Source organism: Pelobates fuscus, chromosome 9 (genome assembly GCF_036172605.1).
Source record: "Pelobates fuscus isolate aPelFus1 chromosome 9, aPelFus1.pri, whole genome shotgun sequence".
In the NCBI taxonomy this organism is placed as follows: Eukaryota; Metazoa; Chordata; class Amphibia; order Anura; family Pelobatidae; genus Pelobates; species Pelobates fuscus.
Genome location: NC_086325.1, coordinates 50485576 through 50499684, shown reverse-complemented (window position 1 = coordinate 50499684; position 14109 = coordinate 50485576). Strand labels below are relative to the sequence as shown.

Genomic DNA, 14109 nt, shown 5'->3' with positions numbered 1-14109 from the left:
CATGGGAGCATATTATAAAACATTGTGCCAAGGTACACATATTTCACATACCTTTATAAGTAACCTAGAGAGCTTGCATGAGGGTTATAAACACTCCGTGTCCCCAATCAATGTAATCCATATATGGCTCACAAAACCACAAAATGTTCCACCTATGGCAAGGATCCTCCTTCATTTTATTGCAACCTAAGCCACCTACCCAGCAGCCTTCTCTTCTTATAAAGGAACGCTTACATAGTTTCTTAAGCAGGAATGAAGAGCTTCATCCAATCCCTACAGACAGAGTGGGTCTGTTCCAAATTATCAGACTGCAGATGTTTCCTGGCAAATTCTAGTTTAGGAATATTCAGTCTGTCTGGATAGGGTGTCAAAATATTATATACACACACACACACACACACACACATATATACGTATATACGCACACACACACTTTTTTTTTTATTTCAGCCCCACCACTGACATTGCCAAAACTGCTCCTAAAACATATGGACAAAGGCTGAAGTCCTATTTCTGCTGACTGACATTAGTTCCAAAATCCTAAATATGCTAATTTGAGTTTTGATGTTTTGTTTTATTTAATTTTTTTGCTGTGAAGTTGGAAAAATAAATTTTAAAAGGGATTTAAAAAAATATATCAAACTCACAAAAAAATAAATAAAAATTTCCAGTAATATATTGTGGTGAAATGTATGAAAATGAACATGGAATTCCAAAATCCTCAAGTCACTTTGGATACCACTCACCCATTTGGACTAAATTTTGCAATTTAGGTGTTCATTTCCCATTGTTTAATAATTAAGAAACCCTAATGTATTTAACAATCTGCTTATTTAAACCGCAACATGCCATTGGGTTTCAAACAAGCAACAACTGTGCTGCTTGCTGCTGGAAGGGGGACTTTAAATTGGTATTTAGCCAACAGAAAGAGGTTTGATGGAGCAGATACCCTGCTGTGCTCGGGGTGACTTAATGCAATCTGTCAAATTAGAACATAAATGTAAACAGACTACAGACTGCTCTTGTCTCCTGCACTGACACAGATAATTTCTTACACTGTTAAAGAAGATGCTCGTATTTATATTCAAGATATATATTATTTGCAATTACCTATTCAGTATTAAAACAGAAGGAAGAAAAGCAGATTTTTTTTTTGTTATACCTGCAAAAAAACACTTTTATAAAAAAATTTACTACAAAACCACATTATAAGAAAAAAAAAACCCACAAAAAAATAAAAACACAGCATGTGTATCCAAACAGTGCGTTCAATATATTTAACCCTTTAAGTGCCACTGTGTGCCCAGTGCATTTGCACTAAAAAAAGAGTTAATACTAATCACCACTTTATAGCATTCAGCAACTAACCAATTCTTTGTCAAGCAGTATAACCAGTATACAGTTTCAATATTTCCTACATTACAGTGCGGGTTTTGTTGGGTTTATTTTTATTTCATTTTTTAATTGGGGTGGGGGAGAATCACTTATTTGGGAAAAAAGTTGCATATTCCCAATTGCAGGAATTAAGTCTCACGTGGACATAAAAACCATCATTAGCTCATCTAAATGGTCCCATTAATAAGATAACCTGAGAAGACCTCAGAACCATCAGTTAAAGGTTTAGCAAGCATATTAACACCGTGCAAGAATACGTTTAACCCCTTAGGGACCAAACTTCTGGAATAAAAGGGAATCATGACATGTCACACATGGCATGTGTCCTTAAGGGGTTAAAGCTCACAAGACCATAAGACAATGGGCAAAATCAAGAATGGCAAAATGTTATTTTTGCAAAAAGTTATTTGGCATTTAAGGGGTTGCCTTAATTGCCACCGGAATAAAAACCAGCGTGACTCCTTCCAGACGCTGTGCCTTAAGTCAGTTCCACACAAAACAAAGAGAACAAAAGAGTCTATCACTTACTTTTTACCTTTCAGACAACTATACAGAGCAGACATGGCCTGGGTGTGACTGCATCTACTTATTGTGTGCCTTCCCTGCTGCCTCCTGGTATCTGTGGCAGGATCAGTCCAGAGGATCCAACCTTGAAATGCCCATACATGCAGCACCTAGCAATACACAAGCCCTAACTAAAAGGCCAGACCCAGGATCTCTATAACTGGGAATTAGAGAGGCTGTGCTTGTTCCATGACCTCCCCTTTTTGCATTTTCAGTCTCGCACTCTCCCCCTCTCTCACTGTTAAAGTAGCATCTCAACGTGTTAGACACATTTATTACTAAACCAGAGGCAACAAAAGGAGAAACGGAATGTTGCTATTGTGTCTGTTTTTGAAATATTTGACTAGATTTATACTGAAGAAACATTGCCATAATATGTAACAATAATTGCACATTGAAATATAAATCACAAATTTCTATTGTGTTTTTACGCCCCACCTCTTCTGGATTGCAAGCTTGTTTAAGCAGGATCCTCATCAGCCTATTGTCTGTGTCAAAATCTGTAATATGACAGAAGAATTCATTCTTTTCTATTTGCATTTTCTGTACATTCTTTTCTGTTTGCAAAATCTGTAGTAGTTCGTGTTATATGTTGTTCATGTTAATATTGTAAACTGCTGCAGAATTTGTTTGCGACTTAAAAATGCCAATAATAATAATAATAAACAACAAGGAGAATAAGTAAAATTTAAATTACACCCATTATGGCATACAGTTTGCGAAGGTAGACCCCTTCTGCCTCAAGGTATGGGCTAGTATTGTGGGTCTTTTCACAAGCATATTTAAGACAACAACTTGTCAGGTAAGTGATACTATTTTTCACATGCGCATGTGACACATTGAACTAAAATATATACATGTAACATGTTTGTCAAATTCAAAATATATCGTTCTAAAATAACCAATGCCATCAAGAAGTAAAAGATGGACCCATTGTATGGGTAAGCATCCTACAAGAGTGTCAAGAGCCAAGTGGAAAAGGTAATGTTTTAGGAACTAGACAGCGTAGGTCAAAGGGGCGTAGGACAATATTAGTGTCTCATTAATATTCAGAATTCATAGGAAGGGGGGCGGGGAGGGAGTTGATTTTGCATTTGTTTACTAATTTAAAACGACGTGAATGTTTTAAAATCCAGCAATGGAATACCTTTGTTAGATAAAATTCAGTAACTGTACCCCATTAACAATAGCATAGAACAGGCAAAGGCAACCTTCGGCACTCCAGATGTTTTGGACTACACCTCCCATGATGCTTTGCCAAAATTATGGGTTTAAGAGCATTATGGGGGATGTAGTCCACAACATCTGGAGTGCCGAAGGGTGCCTATCCCTGGCATAGAACAAGCACTAGTAATCATTTCAATTGAGGAAAAAAAAAATACAAATTGAAATTATAACTTGGCCACATAATTAGCCACAGATCCCCCTTCCTAAATACCATTTAAAATATGTCAAACACAACTTTCAAATACAAGGTAGATTTGTGGTTTCTTTATTCAAGTAATTACAACAACAATACGGATTACAGGACACAAAAAACAAAACAAAAAAAAATTGGAATTTGGGGTCAAATTGTAATGTAGACTCCAATATAGCTATAGGCTTGTGCAGTAGTAAATTCCAAGAATGATTATTTCATAATTAATCAGCAGGGTAATGGCTGTAGATAAGCTATTTATCTTGTCGAAGTGATTACTACTCACATTTCCAATACTTTGACACTTACTGCATAACGCAAGGGGACAGCTCTTTTGTTTGTTTGTTTTTATGAACTAGTAAACCTAAGAAGTTACAATTCTGCTAACGAATCCTTATCAACATATTTACAGAAGAATTGGACACTTTGTGATGCACTAAAACAGACTTGATAAACTACTGAACACATTTTCTAACATCCAAAATTCAGGTCTCCCAAAATTGTGAAATAAGATTCAGGAGGATTTGGCCATCCCAAGGTAGCCCGGGGCTGCGCTGAGGGGAGAGCAGGCCCTTGTAGAAAGGGGTAATGTCAGTTTGAATGTACACTAGGTTGATTGACAGCCTCTCTGGTAAATCAACTAAATGCAGAACATGCGCAGTGCACTTCTAAAGCACGTTGTTCAGGGGCCGGATGCCCTGAACGCATGTGGCACAGTGCTTTTGGGTGTCCACTCAAAAAACAAACCAGGGATGGCAGGACTGTCCTGCGTAACCTAGGATCCTCGGGACTATACCACAAAGTGCTTGCGTATAAGCAAAACAAATACCATAAAATATATGTCCCCTGCGCTGATGACTTATACAAGTAACTTCACGTTATGCTTCTCATTTAGCAATTAAGGCAAATAAGGGAAAATAAGCACTGTAACAAAAATTGTACAGGGTGAAAATAATAACACCGCAAATACATAATGCACAATACGCCCAAAATAGAAGAGTTGAACATGCTTAAAGAAATATACACACATCAATGTCCAGTTAATGCCACGGGTCACGTATTATCAACACTGCACTATTAAATGAATCATACAAATATGTTAGTATTGGTGTTCTAGTGATCTTGGAAATATCGGTGTTATTGTATTGTGATGTTTAACCCGTACAGATGCTAAATTGTAATTTTGAGGTCCTAAAAAATAAAAGATTTTTAAAAACCAACCTTTACAAGTTTTGAGAGGTGTACAAAGAACCCCAGATCTGGTCAATTACAGTTTAATACATCCAATAGCCCTTCTCTTTCAAACAGGGGTTCTTACTAGACATAGGTGGCGCCGAAATTTTAGTTGTCAAAATACATTTGAATTTCATTTGTTCATATGTTTTCAGACAAAATTTGTCTTAATTTAGCTTTGGAATTTCATTCGGACGAATGATATTCCGATGTGGATTCTAAATAATAATGGTAGTTGAACCTATTGTCCTGATCACAAAAAAAACAAAAGGAGACAAAAAAAAATTAAATAAAAATAATATTAAAAAAATATTCCATCTTCACCCTGAGAGCTCTTTGTGCAGACTGAGCTTGCAGGGCGGGGAAAGTCATATGAAGCTTTCTCACACTGTGTAATACGAGTCAGAGCAGTCTGATTGGTTGACTTAAGCTCAAATTGCACTGCGTGGAAAAACCTTATAAGAGTCTCACCACCATGCACCCTCAGTCTACGCAGAGTCCTCGCAGGGTGAAGGATTGTTTTTTTTGTTTTTTTTTACCTCCCCAGGGTGTTTTTTTTTCGATGGAAGAAAAAAAAGAGAAAAAAAAAAAAAGACATGTCATGGTAAGTATTCATTTTTCAATCTACAGTAATTTTGTTTATTACCCCCACACCCTTTATAATGTGGGGAGTAGGTAGGGCATGCTTTTTTTTTTAGGAGGGGTGACTATGGGCTTGGGCACCTCTAGTCATGGGGCAGGGATTTTTTTTAAAAAAAATGTATTAGCAGCCCCCATTCGCCACTGGTGGGTAGAGCTGGGTGGAAGACAATAGGAACACCACTTTCACTGCCAATGGGTGGGGCCCAGGGAGACAATATGTCCCCATAGTTCATTTTATTAAGTCCCTCTTTATTGGATAAGCCTCTGAGTAGCCACTGGCTACTCGCCGTTTAGTAGACATGCCCCTAGTCACGGCACAACAACAAGCAATTCGGTCTTCGTTTCATTTGTTAGAATTTGTATTTGTTCATTCATCTTTCGGGTGAATGAACGAATAGCTGAAATATAGTCAAAAACAGGTTTGTCCGAATATGAACACCCAAGTCTAGTTCTTACGAGAATTTAGGCGCAAATCACACAAATATCTTATGGGATAAGAGGGTATGGTATTCTTAAAAGATTTCATAATTTTTACTTAACTGTATTTATTTTTAGTCTAAAATACACTTAGGTCTACATTTATTTTAAAGATGGCATTGCCTTCTCAAGCAAGGTCTGTTTGCTGTTGTGTAGCCCACATCATTGCAGTGATCGGTTAATCTAAACATTTACCCTCACTGCTAAAAAGTATAGAGCAATTTATTAAAAATGTCTCCTTGCATTTCCTTGTATTTGTTTTTTTTTTTTTTTTTTTAAACACAGACCCTGACCTATCATGGCTAAAAATCATCAAGCATGCCAGGCTGACAGAGCCTCCAAAACAGCTGCTGAAGCACGCTCGGCATACTCCGTGTGCTGCCAAAGCAGCTCTGATGCGTTGAGGCATGGATTCCACAAGACTTCTGTCAAGACGTGTCCTGTGGTATCTGGCACCAAGGCATATCCTTTAGCACATCTTTTAAGTCCTACAAGATGCAAAATGGGCCCTTCCTCTATCAGATTTGTTTTTTCAGCACATCACACAGATGCCCAATCAGATTTAAATTTGGGGAATTTGGAGGCCAATGCAACACCTTGAACGGTTTGTCAAGTTCCTCAAACCATTCCTGAATAAAAAAAAATTTGCAGTGTGCCATTATCCTGCTTAAAGAGGCCACTGCCATCAAGGAACACCATTGTCGTGAAGGGGTGTGCAACAATCTCTAGGTAAGTGGTATGTGTAACATCCACATGAATGCCAGAGCCAAAGCTTTCCCAGCAGAACATTGCCCAGAGTATAACACTACCTCTGCAGACCTGCCTTCCTCCAATAGTGCATCCTGCTGCCATTCCTTCACTAGGTCAACAGCACACATTCACCTGGCTAGCCATCTGATATCTTAAAGTGTTGAGAGTATTCCCAACATAATTATATCTACAAGGACCGGTGATCTGATTCTGTACCTTAACCCAAGCTTTTTCCAGAATAGGGGTGGCAGAAATGATATAGATATAAATTTATTTTAATTTTTCCCTTACCCCTCCTGAGTAGTATAAATTCCTCATTCTCTGGTCCTCTACCAGAGGCCTGGGAGTCAACCTGGAATCGGTTGAAGCCACTCCTCCAACTTGGAGGTCACACCCTCGAGTGCTCCTATAAAAACTGCGACTTCTTCTGCCTTTACTAGCCACATCCTTCTTAGCTCTTCTTTCCGTCCTTGGTATTTGTCCATCTTTTTTATGTACCTTCTTCCTAATGTTATGGTCACTGGGTATTTCCATTTCCACCACCACTACAGTATTCTGTTCCTTGTTTACCACCACAACGTCAGGTTGGTTTATTTTTTATTTATTTATTATTGCCATTTATATAGCGCCAACAGATTCCGTAGCGCTTTACAATATTATGAGAGGGGGATTTAACTATAAATAGGACAATTACAAATAAACTTACAGGAACAATAGGTTGAAGAGGACCCTGCTCAAACGAGCTTACATTCTATAGGAGGTGGGGTGTAAAACACATTAGGACAGGAATTTACAATCAAATAAGGTGGGCTGCCCTTTAGGAGAGGGCAAGAGACAGGTATGTAAGGTAAGGGTTAGTCTTGGAGGCCATAAGCTTTCCTAAAGAGATGGGTTTTAAGGCACTTCTTAAAAGATGCAAGACTAGGGGAGAGTCTGATGGCGGTAGGCAGGCTATTCCATAGGAAGGGAGCCGCCCGTGAGAAGTCCTGCAAGCGCGAGTTGGCCGTACGAGTGCGGACAACGGACAGGAGGTGGTCACGGGCAGAACGGAGAGACCGAGAAGGGACATACCTATGGATCTGTGAGGAGATATAAGAGGGGCTAGAGTTGTTCAGTGCTTTATAGGTGTGAGTTAGTACCTTGAATTGACTCCTATAGCATACAGGAAGCCAATGTAAGGACTGGCAGAGGGGTGAGGTGTGAGAGAAACGACTAGAGAGGAAAATCAATCTAGCAGCAGCATTCATTACGGACTGTAAGGGTGCAGTACGGCTATTGGGGAGACCAATCAGGAGAGGGTTACAATAATCCATGCGGGAAATTATTAGAGCATGGACAAGCTCCTTGGTAGTATCTGGTGCAAGAAAGGGGCGGATGCGGGCTATGTTTTTAAGATGGAATCTACAGGATTTGGCAACATGCTGGATGTGAGGCTCAAAGGTGAGACCAGAGTCAAGTATGACGCCAAGACAGCGCGCTTGCAAGGATGGACTGATGTTGGTACCACAAACTTGGAGGGAGAGCGAAAGAGGAGGATCAGTATTAGGAGGAGGAAAGACAAGGAGCTCAGTTTTTGAGAGATTGAGTTTCAGAAAGCGGGAGGACATCCAGTCAGAAGAAAGGCAAGCAGTGACACGTTGCAGGACGGCAGGGGAGAGGTCCGGGGAGGAGAGATATAGCTGGGTGTCATCAGCGTACAGGTGGTAGTGAAATCCAAAAGAGGTAATAAGTTTGCCAAGAGAGGCAGTATAAAGAGAAAATAGAAGGGGACCAAGGACGGAGCCTTGGGGAACTCCAACTGAGACAGGGCAAGGGGAGGAGGTATGATTAGAAAAGGAGACACTGAATGAGCGTTGGGAGAGATAAGAGGAAAACCATGAGAGGACAGAGTCACAGAGACCAAGCGATTGAAGAGTTTGAAGAAGGAGAGCATGATCAACGGTGTCAAAGGCCGCTGAGAGGTCAAGAAGAATTAGTATGGAGTAGTGGCCTTTGGATTTAGCTGCGATTAGGTCGTTAGTAACTTTGATAAGGGCAGTCTCTGTAGAGTGGAGAGGGCGGAAGCCAGATTGAAGAGGGTCAAGGAGAGAGTTGGAATTGAGGAAATGAGACACACGGGTAAAGACAAGTCTTTCCAGAAGCTTTGAGGAAAAAGGGAGCAGGGATATGGGACGGTAGTTAGAGGGGGTGGCTGGGTCGAGGGATGGTTTTTTTAGTATAGGTACTACAGTGGCATGTTTAAGGTCAGCAGGGACGATGCCAGAGGAGAGCGAGCAGTTGAAGATGTGTGTTAGAGAAGGCACGAGACAAGTGGAGAGAGATCTAATAAGGTGAGATGGGACAGGATCGAGCGGGCAAGTGGTGGGGCGAGAGGAGCAAAGAAGAGCAGCCACCTCTTGGTCAGTAGCTGGGGAGAATGTCTGAAGGGTAGGAAAGGCATGATCTATGTGTGATTGAGAAACAGAAAGGCAAGGAGGGGAGAATTCTTTCCTTAGCTGTTCAATCTTGTCAGTGAAGTAACATGCGAAGTTATCAGCAGTAAGGTTAGTTTTGGGGGTGGCCACAGCAGGGCGAAGAAGAGAATTAAAGGTGTCAAAAAGACGCCTGGGGTTGCGGGAACATGAACTAATGAGAGCGGAAAAATAGGACTGTTTGGCAAGGGCAAGGGCTGCACTGTATGAACACAATATGAATCTATAATGGAGAAAGTCTGATTGTGTACGAGACTTCCTCCAGGAGCGTTCAGCACAACGGGAGCATCTTTGCAGGTAGCGCGTTGATTTAGTATGCCATGGTTGGGGGCGGGTCCTCCTCGAGGTGCTTGTTTGGAGTGGCGCTGCAGTGTTCAAGGCAGATGTAAGAGTAGAGTTATATATGGAGATGGCCTGTGAAGGACAGGAGAGGGAAGGGATGGACAGCAGTTGTGAATCAATGTCAACTGACAACTGTTGGAGATCAAGAGAATTAAGGTCCCTCCTGAGTTGAGGGGGGTTAGGCTGAGGTTTTTGGGTGAGGGGGTATGTGAGAGCAAATGATAAGAGGTGGTGATCAGAGAGTGGATATGGAGTGTTGCAGATATTGGTTACTGTACATGCATAAGTGAAGATTAGGTCAAGGGTATTGCCAGCTACATGGGTGGGAGAATCTGCCCACTGCGATAGCCCGAGGGAGGAAGTCATTGAAAGTAGTTTGGTGGCTGCAGAGGTCAAAGGTGGGTTTATAGGAATATTGAAGTCCCCGAGAATTAGGGATGGAATGTTAGAAGAGAGGAAATAGGGTAGCCAGGCAGCAAAGTGGTCAAGGAAGAGAAGAGGGGAACCAGGGGGGCGGTAAATAACAGCAATGTTAGCAGAGAAGGGTTTGAAAAGGTGAATTGAGTGTATTTCAAATGATGGGAAAGAGAGAGAAGGGGGGGTGGGAAGAGGTTTAAAAGAGCAGTGAGGGGAGAGGAGAAACCCAACACCACCACCTTTACATTCAGAGTTTCTTGGGTTGTGGGTAAGTTGGAGACCACCGAAGGACAAAGATGCAGGGGTGGCAGTGTCAGAGGGGGAGAGCCAGGTTTCTGTTATGGCTAGTAAATCTATAGAACGAGAGATGAAGAAGTCATGGACAGCAGTGGATTTAGTTATATTGCAAACCGAGCGTGCGTTCCAGAGGGCAGTATTGAAGGAGGATTTAGAGGAAAATGAGATGGGTATGAGATTAGTGTGGATCCTTGGGTTAGTATGTGCTGAGTTTGTTGTGAGGGGGCCGGGGTTAGGAGAGACATCACCAGCAGCTAGGAGCAGGAGGATAGAAAGGAAGTGAAGGTGGGAGTGGGATTTGAAAGTTTTGTGGGAGGGTATGTATGTAGAGGATTTGGGAGGAGTTGGTGGAGATAGGCTGGAAAGGTATGTGTAGAGTGCATGGGATGAATAGAGAGGGGAGGGGAGTAAGGTGGAAGTAATAATTATGGTGTTGCTAGGGACAGGTGAGTGAAAGGATAGGGATATTTTAGTGATGAGAGAAGTTAGTGTTAAAGTGAAAAATAGAAGGGAGAACATTAGAAAAAAATGTGTATTATATAGATATGTAGATCATATATACAAACACACAAATATCAATGAGTAATTAAACCAATGTTGGCCACTACCTGCTTCTCTGTATGGATCTGAAACTCCGACAGGATCTTAGCCCGGTCATTCTCAACCTTTTGTGGTATCTCCCATCTAGACTTAGAGAGACTGTCTCGCTCATATGAAATATATATAAAAATGTGTTAGCTGATGCTCGCAGTCAATGGGTTCTAGGCAGGATTGACATAATTACTGCTGAATAACTAACTTATACACTATGATTCTAAGATCCAGAGGGCAATCACATTCCTCAATTCAAATCTGGGTTCCTCAATAAAGGCCGGGCTTTCTTCACACATTTCATTAATGCTGAATAACCAACTTCTACACTATTATTCTAAGATCTAGAGGTGCTTGAGGAACCAGGAAAGTGTTAAACAGGGTCTACTTATCATGGTGGGACACTGCCAAGAAACTACTGTATGCAGTTGTTATGGTGCGTAGACTGATCCTTTTATTAAAAAAGAGATCACTTTAAGCACCAAATTCATTTCAGTTGAACTGGACTATAAGAAAGTAAACAGCACTCTCTCTGTAGGGCGAATATCAGTTTACAGAACAGGGACACTCATCCAAAGGGGTGTGTGTGTGTGAAACTGCTCTTGGGTGATAACCTACTTATCCCACTAAAAACCAAAGAGACAACAAACAATTAGCAGAATGTAACCTGACCTACACATCACAACTAAAATAACAGCATTAATTGCCCTCACAATAAAGTGATCGTAAGAGCCATTATTTTCTATAAGGCATACATGGAAGTACTCTCCTTATGGCAAAGAAAGAAGAGATACAGTTAGTGGAGTATTACCTAAAGGGCACAGCCACACCATTTTAGTAACCCTCATGTCGTTATTTACCAATGCGAACAAGGATCTACATCACACAAAGCAGATGTTGAAAAGGCTCGCACTGAAGATGGGATGGAATAAAGTCTGTTCCTGGTGGGATTTTCAATATAGATGTTGTGAGGTTTCCCAGAATGCACTATAAACTGAAGAATGATCTATGTAACTAATTCCTGATGTATAGGCCAAATCGGTACAGAGGTTAGTGTGAGCCAACAGATCTGGGGAATATTTCCAAGAATCAGCCAGAAATTTAAAGAAAAGGATAAAAAAACAAAAACAAATTAAGTAGTTTAGAGGATCATGTTGAAAAGCACATTACATTTTAGTTTTTTTTATTTCAGGAGTAAAAGTTATACAACTTAAGCAGGAAACTGAGAATTGCAATGGTCTCCTTTGTGCAAATCAAATGCAAACGTATTTAGGATTCTGTTGCTATGGCATAGTATTATAAAGCCATTAACTAAAAGAGCTCTAAGAAGGATTCTCGTTAGGACAGTTTGCATATCTCTCTAGAGTTACCACTATTAGAATCTTTTAGGCTCCCCCCCCACCCATTTCACTCCTTCATTCCCACTGTGACCAATGTTCAATCTTTTAGACCCAAATTTGTTTTAAATTCTGATCATAAATTCTTACTTGCAGCATTGCCAATATGTAAAGAAAACTTCCACATTAGTTATGTCAATTTCTTTGAAATACGGATTGGGATTCATTGGCCGAGATTAGAACAATGTGCTCTGGATTATATTTAACTCGTCTTAGATCATGTTTAGCAGACTATACAGACATTATATCGCCCTGGAGCCCTCTTTATCCTCTCTCCCTTCGACACCTATTGGAGAGACAAAGAAGTGCTCACTGTTGTAAGTGGGAATTCGCAATATGTTATTATTATTACTGGTATTTACATAGTGCCAGCATATTCCGTAGCACTTTACAATATATACAACGGAAGACATTACTATTCTATCTCCTTCTCCATTTATAGTTTAAATTTTTAGGTGTTTGAGCAATTGAACATTCTGTGGAGTGATTCTACATTTCCATAGAAGTAAAGTATATGAATTCAAAGCACACAACTCACGTTTTGGTTTTATATATATATTCAATGAGTTAATATCTAAACCCAGGATTCCCCTGTTGATTCCTACTTTGTCCTATGATCTATTTGTGCATAACTAGAGTGCTTTTTTTACCACACTTTTGCAATAGAGAAATATGTCAAGCACACATAAAAGTCCTAAATCTACCACTAGTGTGTCAAAACATCAAAGAACATGCAACAACTCTGATCTTAGAGGTTCCATCCTCCCCAGCATCTGTAGATACAGAGCTCCCTGCTTCACCATGTTCCTATACGTGCAGATGGAATCATTAATATCTGGCAGACAGATCCAGGAGTTTGAAAATGCTCAAATCTGGTCTCCCAGTTTCTGGAGTAATGAAATACATCTGTAGTGAACTTGCAGACAAAATGCAATAAGTGCTTGAAAAATACAGGGGAAAAAAAAAAACTATATATTACCATCACATTTGGCAGAAACTAATGTTAAATTTAACACACAAGATGGCTTAAAAAATACCCCACATTAAATGCCCTACACTTTCTATATTCCTAGGAACACAACTATTCTATTTTGGAAATGCTTGCCTCTTTATTAGTACCAGTTGAGGGCAATCACATTCCTAAACTTAAATCTGGGTTCTTCAATAAATGCCAGGCTTTAACATTTCATAATTTCCTTGTTACACGTACTATATGTCATCACCAAAAGATAGAAGATTTAACATTTCAAAAGGGTGTTTCTCTGTATTTATTGTACTAGGTGAATGTTATTCTCACTTGGTGTCACGGTTCTCACCGCGACATCCAGACAGCCAGACAAGGTCGCTCCAGAAGTGCCCGATGAGGGACTTGAACCTGGGTACTCTGCAATCCTGGACCTGCTCTCTTGCCTCTGAGCCACTATACAGCTCTAGAAATTGCCTGAAGTATAATCTTGCCTTGTATCCAGCACTGGGGGCTGGACATTATTCCGTGGCTGCTCCAACATTCTCAGCACACCTGTGGCTAATCACCAATCAGCCAGGTATAAGACACTGCCTCTCTCTGAAGGCAGTGTCAGTTCATTGACTCTGGTTCAATTATTGCGGTTTCATGTTCCAGTGTGCTCCTGACCTTGGATTGTTATTTTGTTGTACCCTGACTTCTGGCATCCTCTGACCTCGGCTCTCTACTCACTTATCCTGATTTCTGGCACCCACTGACCTCTGGCTTACCCACGACTATTCTCCTGGTTTATCCGTTTCTGTACTGTGTCTTGGAGCATTAACCTGCACAGCCCCCGTGCACAGACTCACAGGCCAGGTGAGTTCTTACCTGACCACCTTGGCCTGTGTTTAATTGCAAGGGTGAGCATATATCTGCGCTACAGACTCCCAACAAAGGTAAGCCGTTACACTTGGCTATCATTGATGTCAGAGACACATTGTAGCATTTTTTTTCCCAGTGAGCCCACCCACAACACATCATTAATGTGCCTTCACTACACAATTTCAAATATTCTGAAGATAAAAAGAAAAGTGTAAACATTTATTCTCAAAGACGGACTTAAATGTGTTGGCTATTGAGTGGACAACATTGGAACCCATAGCTGTGCCA

The 14109-nt window shown here is 40.6% G+C and overlaps 1 protein-coding gene across 2 annotated transcripts in view; it reads right to left on the bottom strand.

The window, feature by feature from the left end:
* KIAA1210 (KIAA1210 ortholog) overlaps nucleotides 1-14109 on the bottom strand; it is an 80458-nt gene that overhangs the window by 42631 nt on the left and 23718 nt on the right. The window contains exon 1 of one of the 2 annotated variants that reach the window (XM_063431945.1): nucleotides 1924-2090. The exons of the other annotated variant lie outside the window; for it this stretch is intronic. Coding sequence (XP_063288015.1) covers nucleotides 1924-1958 — 35 coding nt within the window. The 5' untranslated portion in view covers nucleotides 1959-2090. Of the gene's footprint in view, nucleotides 1-1923; nucleotides 2091-14109 lie in introns of those variants that run through there. 2 annotated transcript variants of the gene reach the window in all.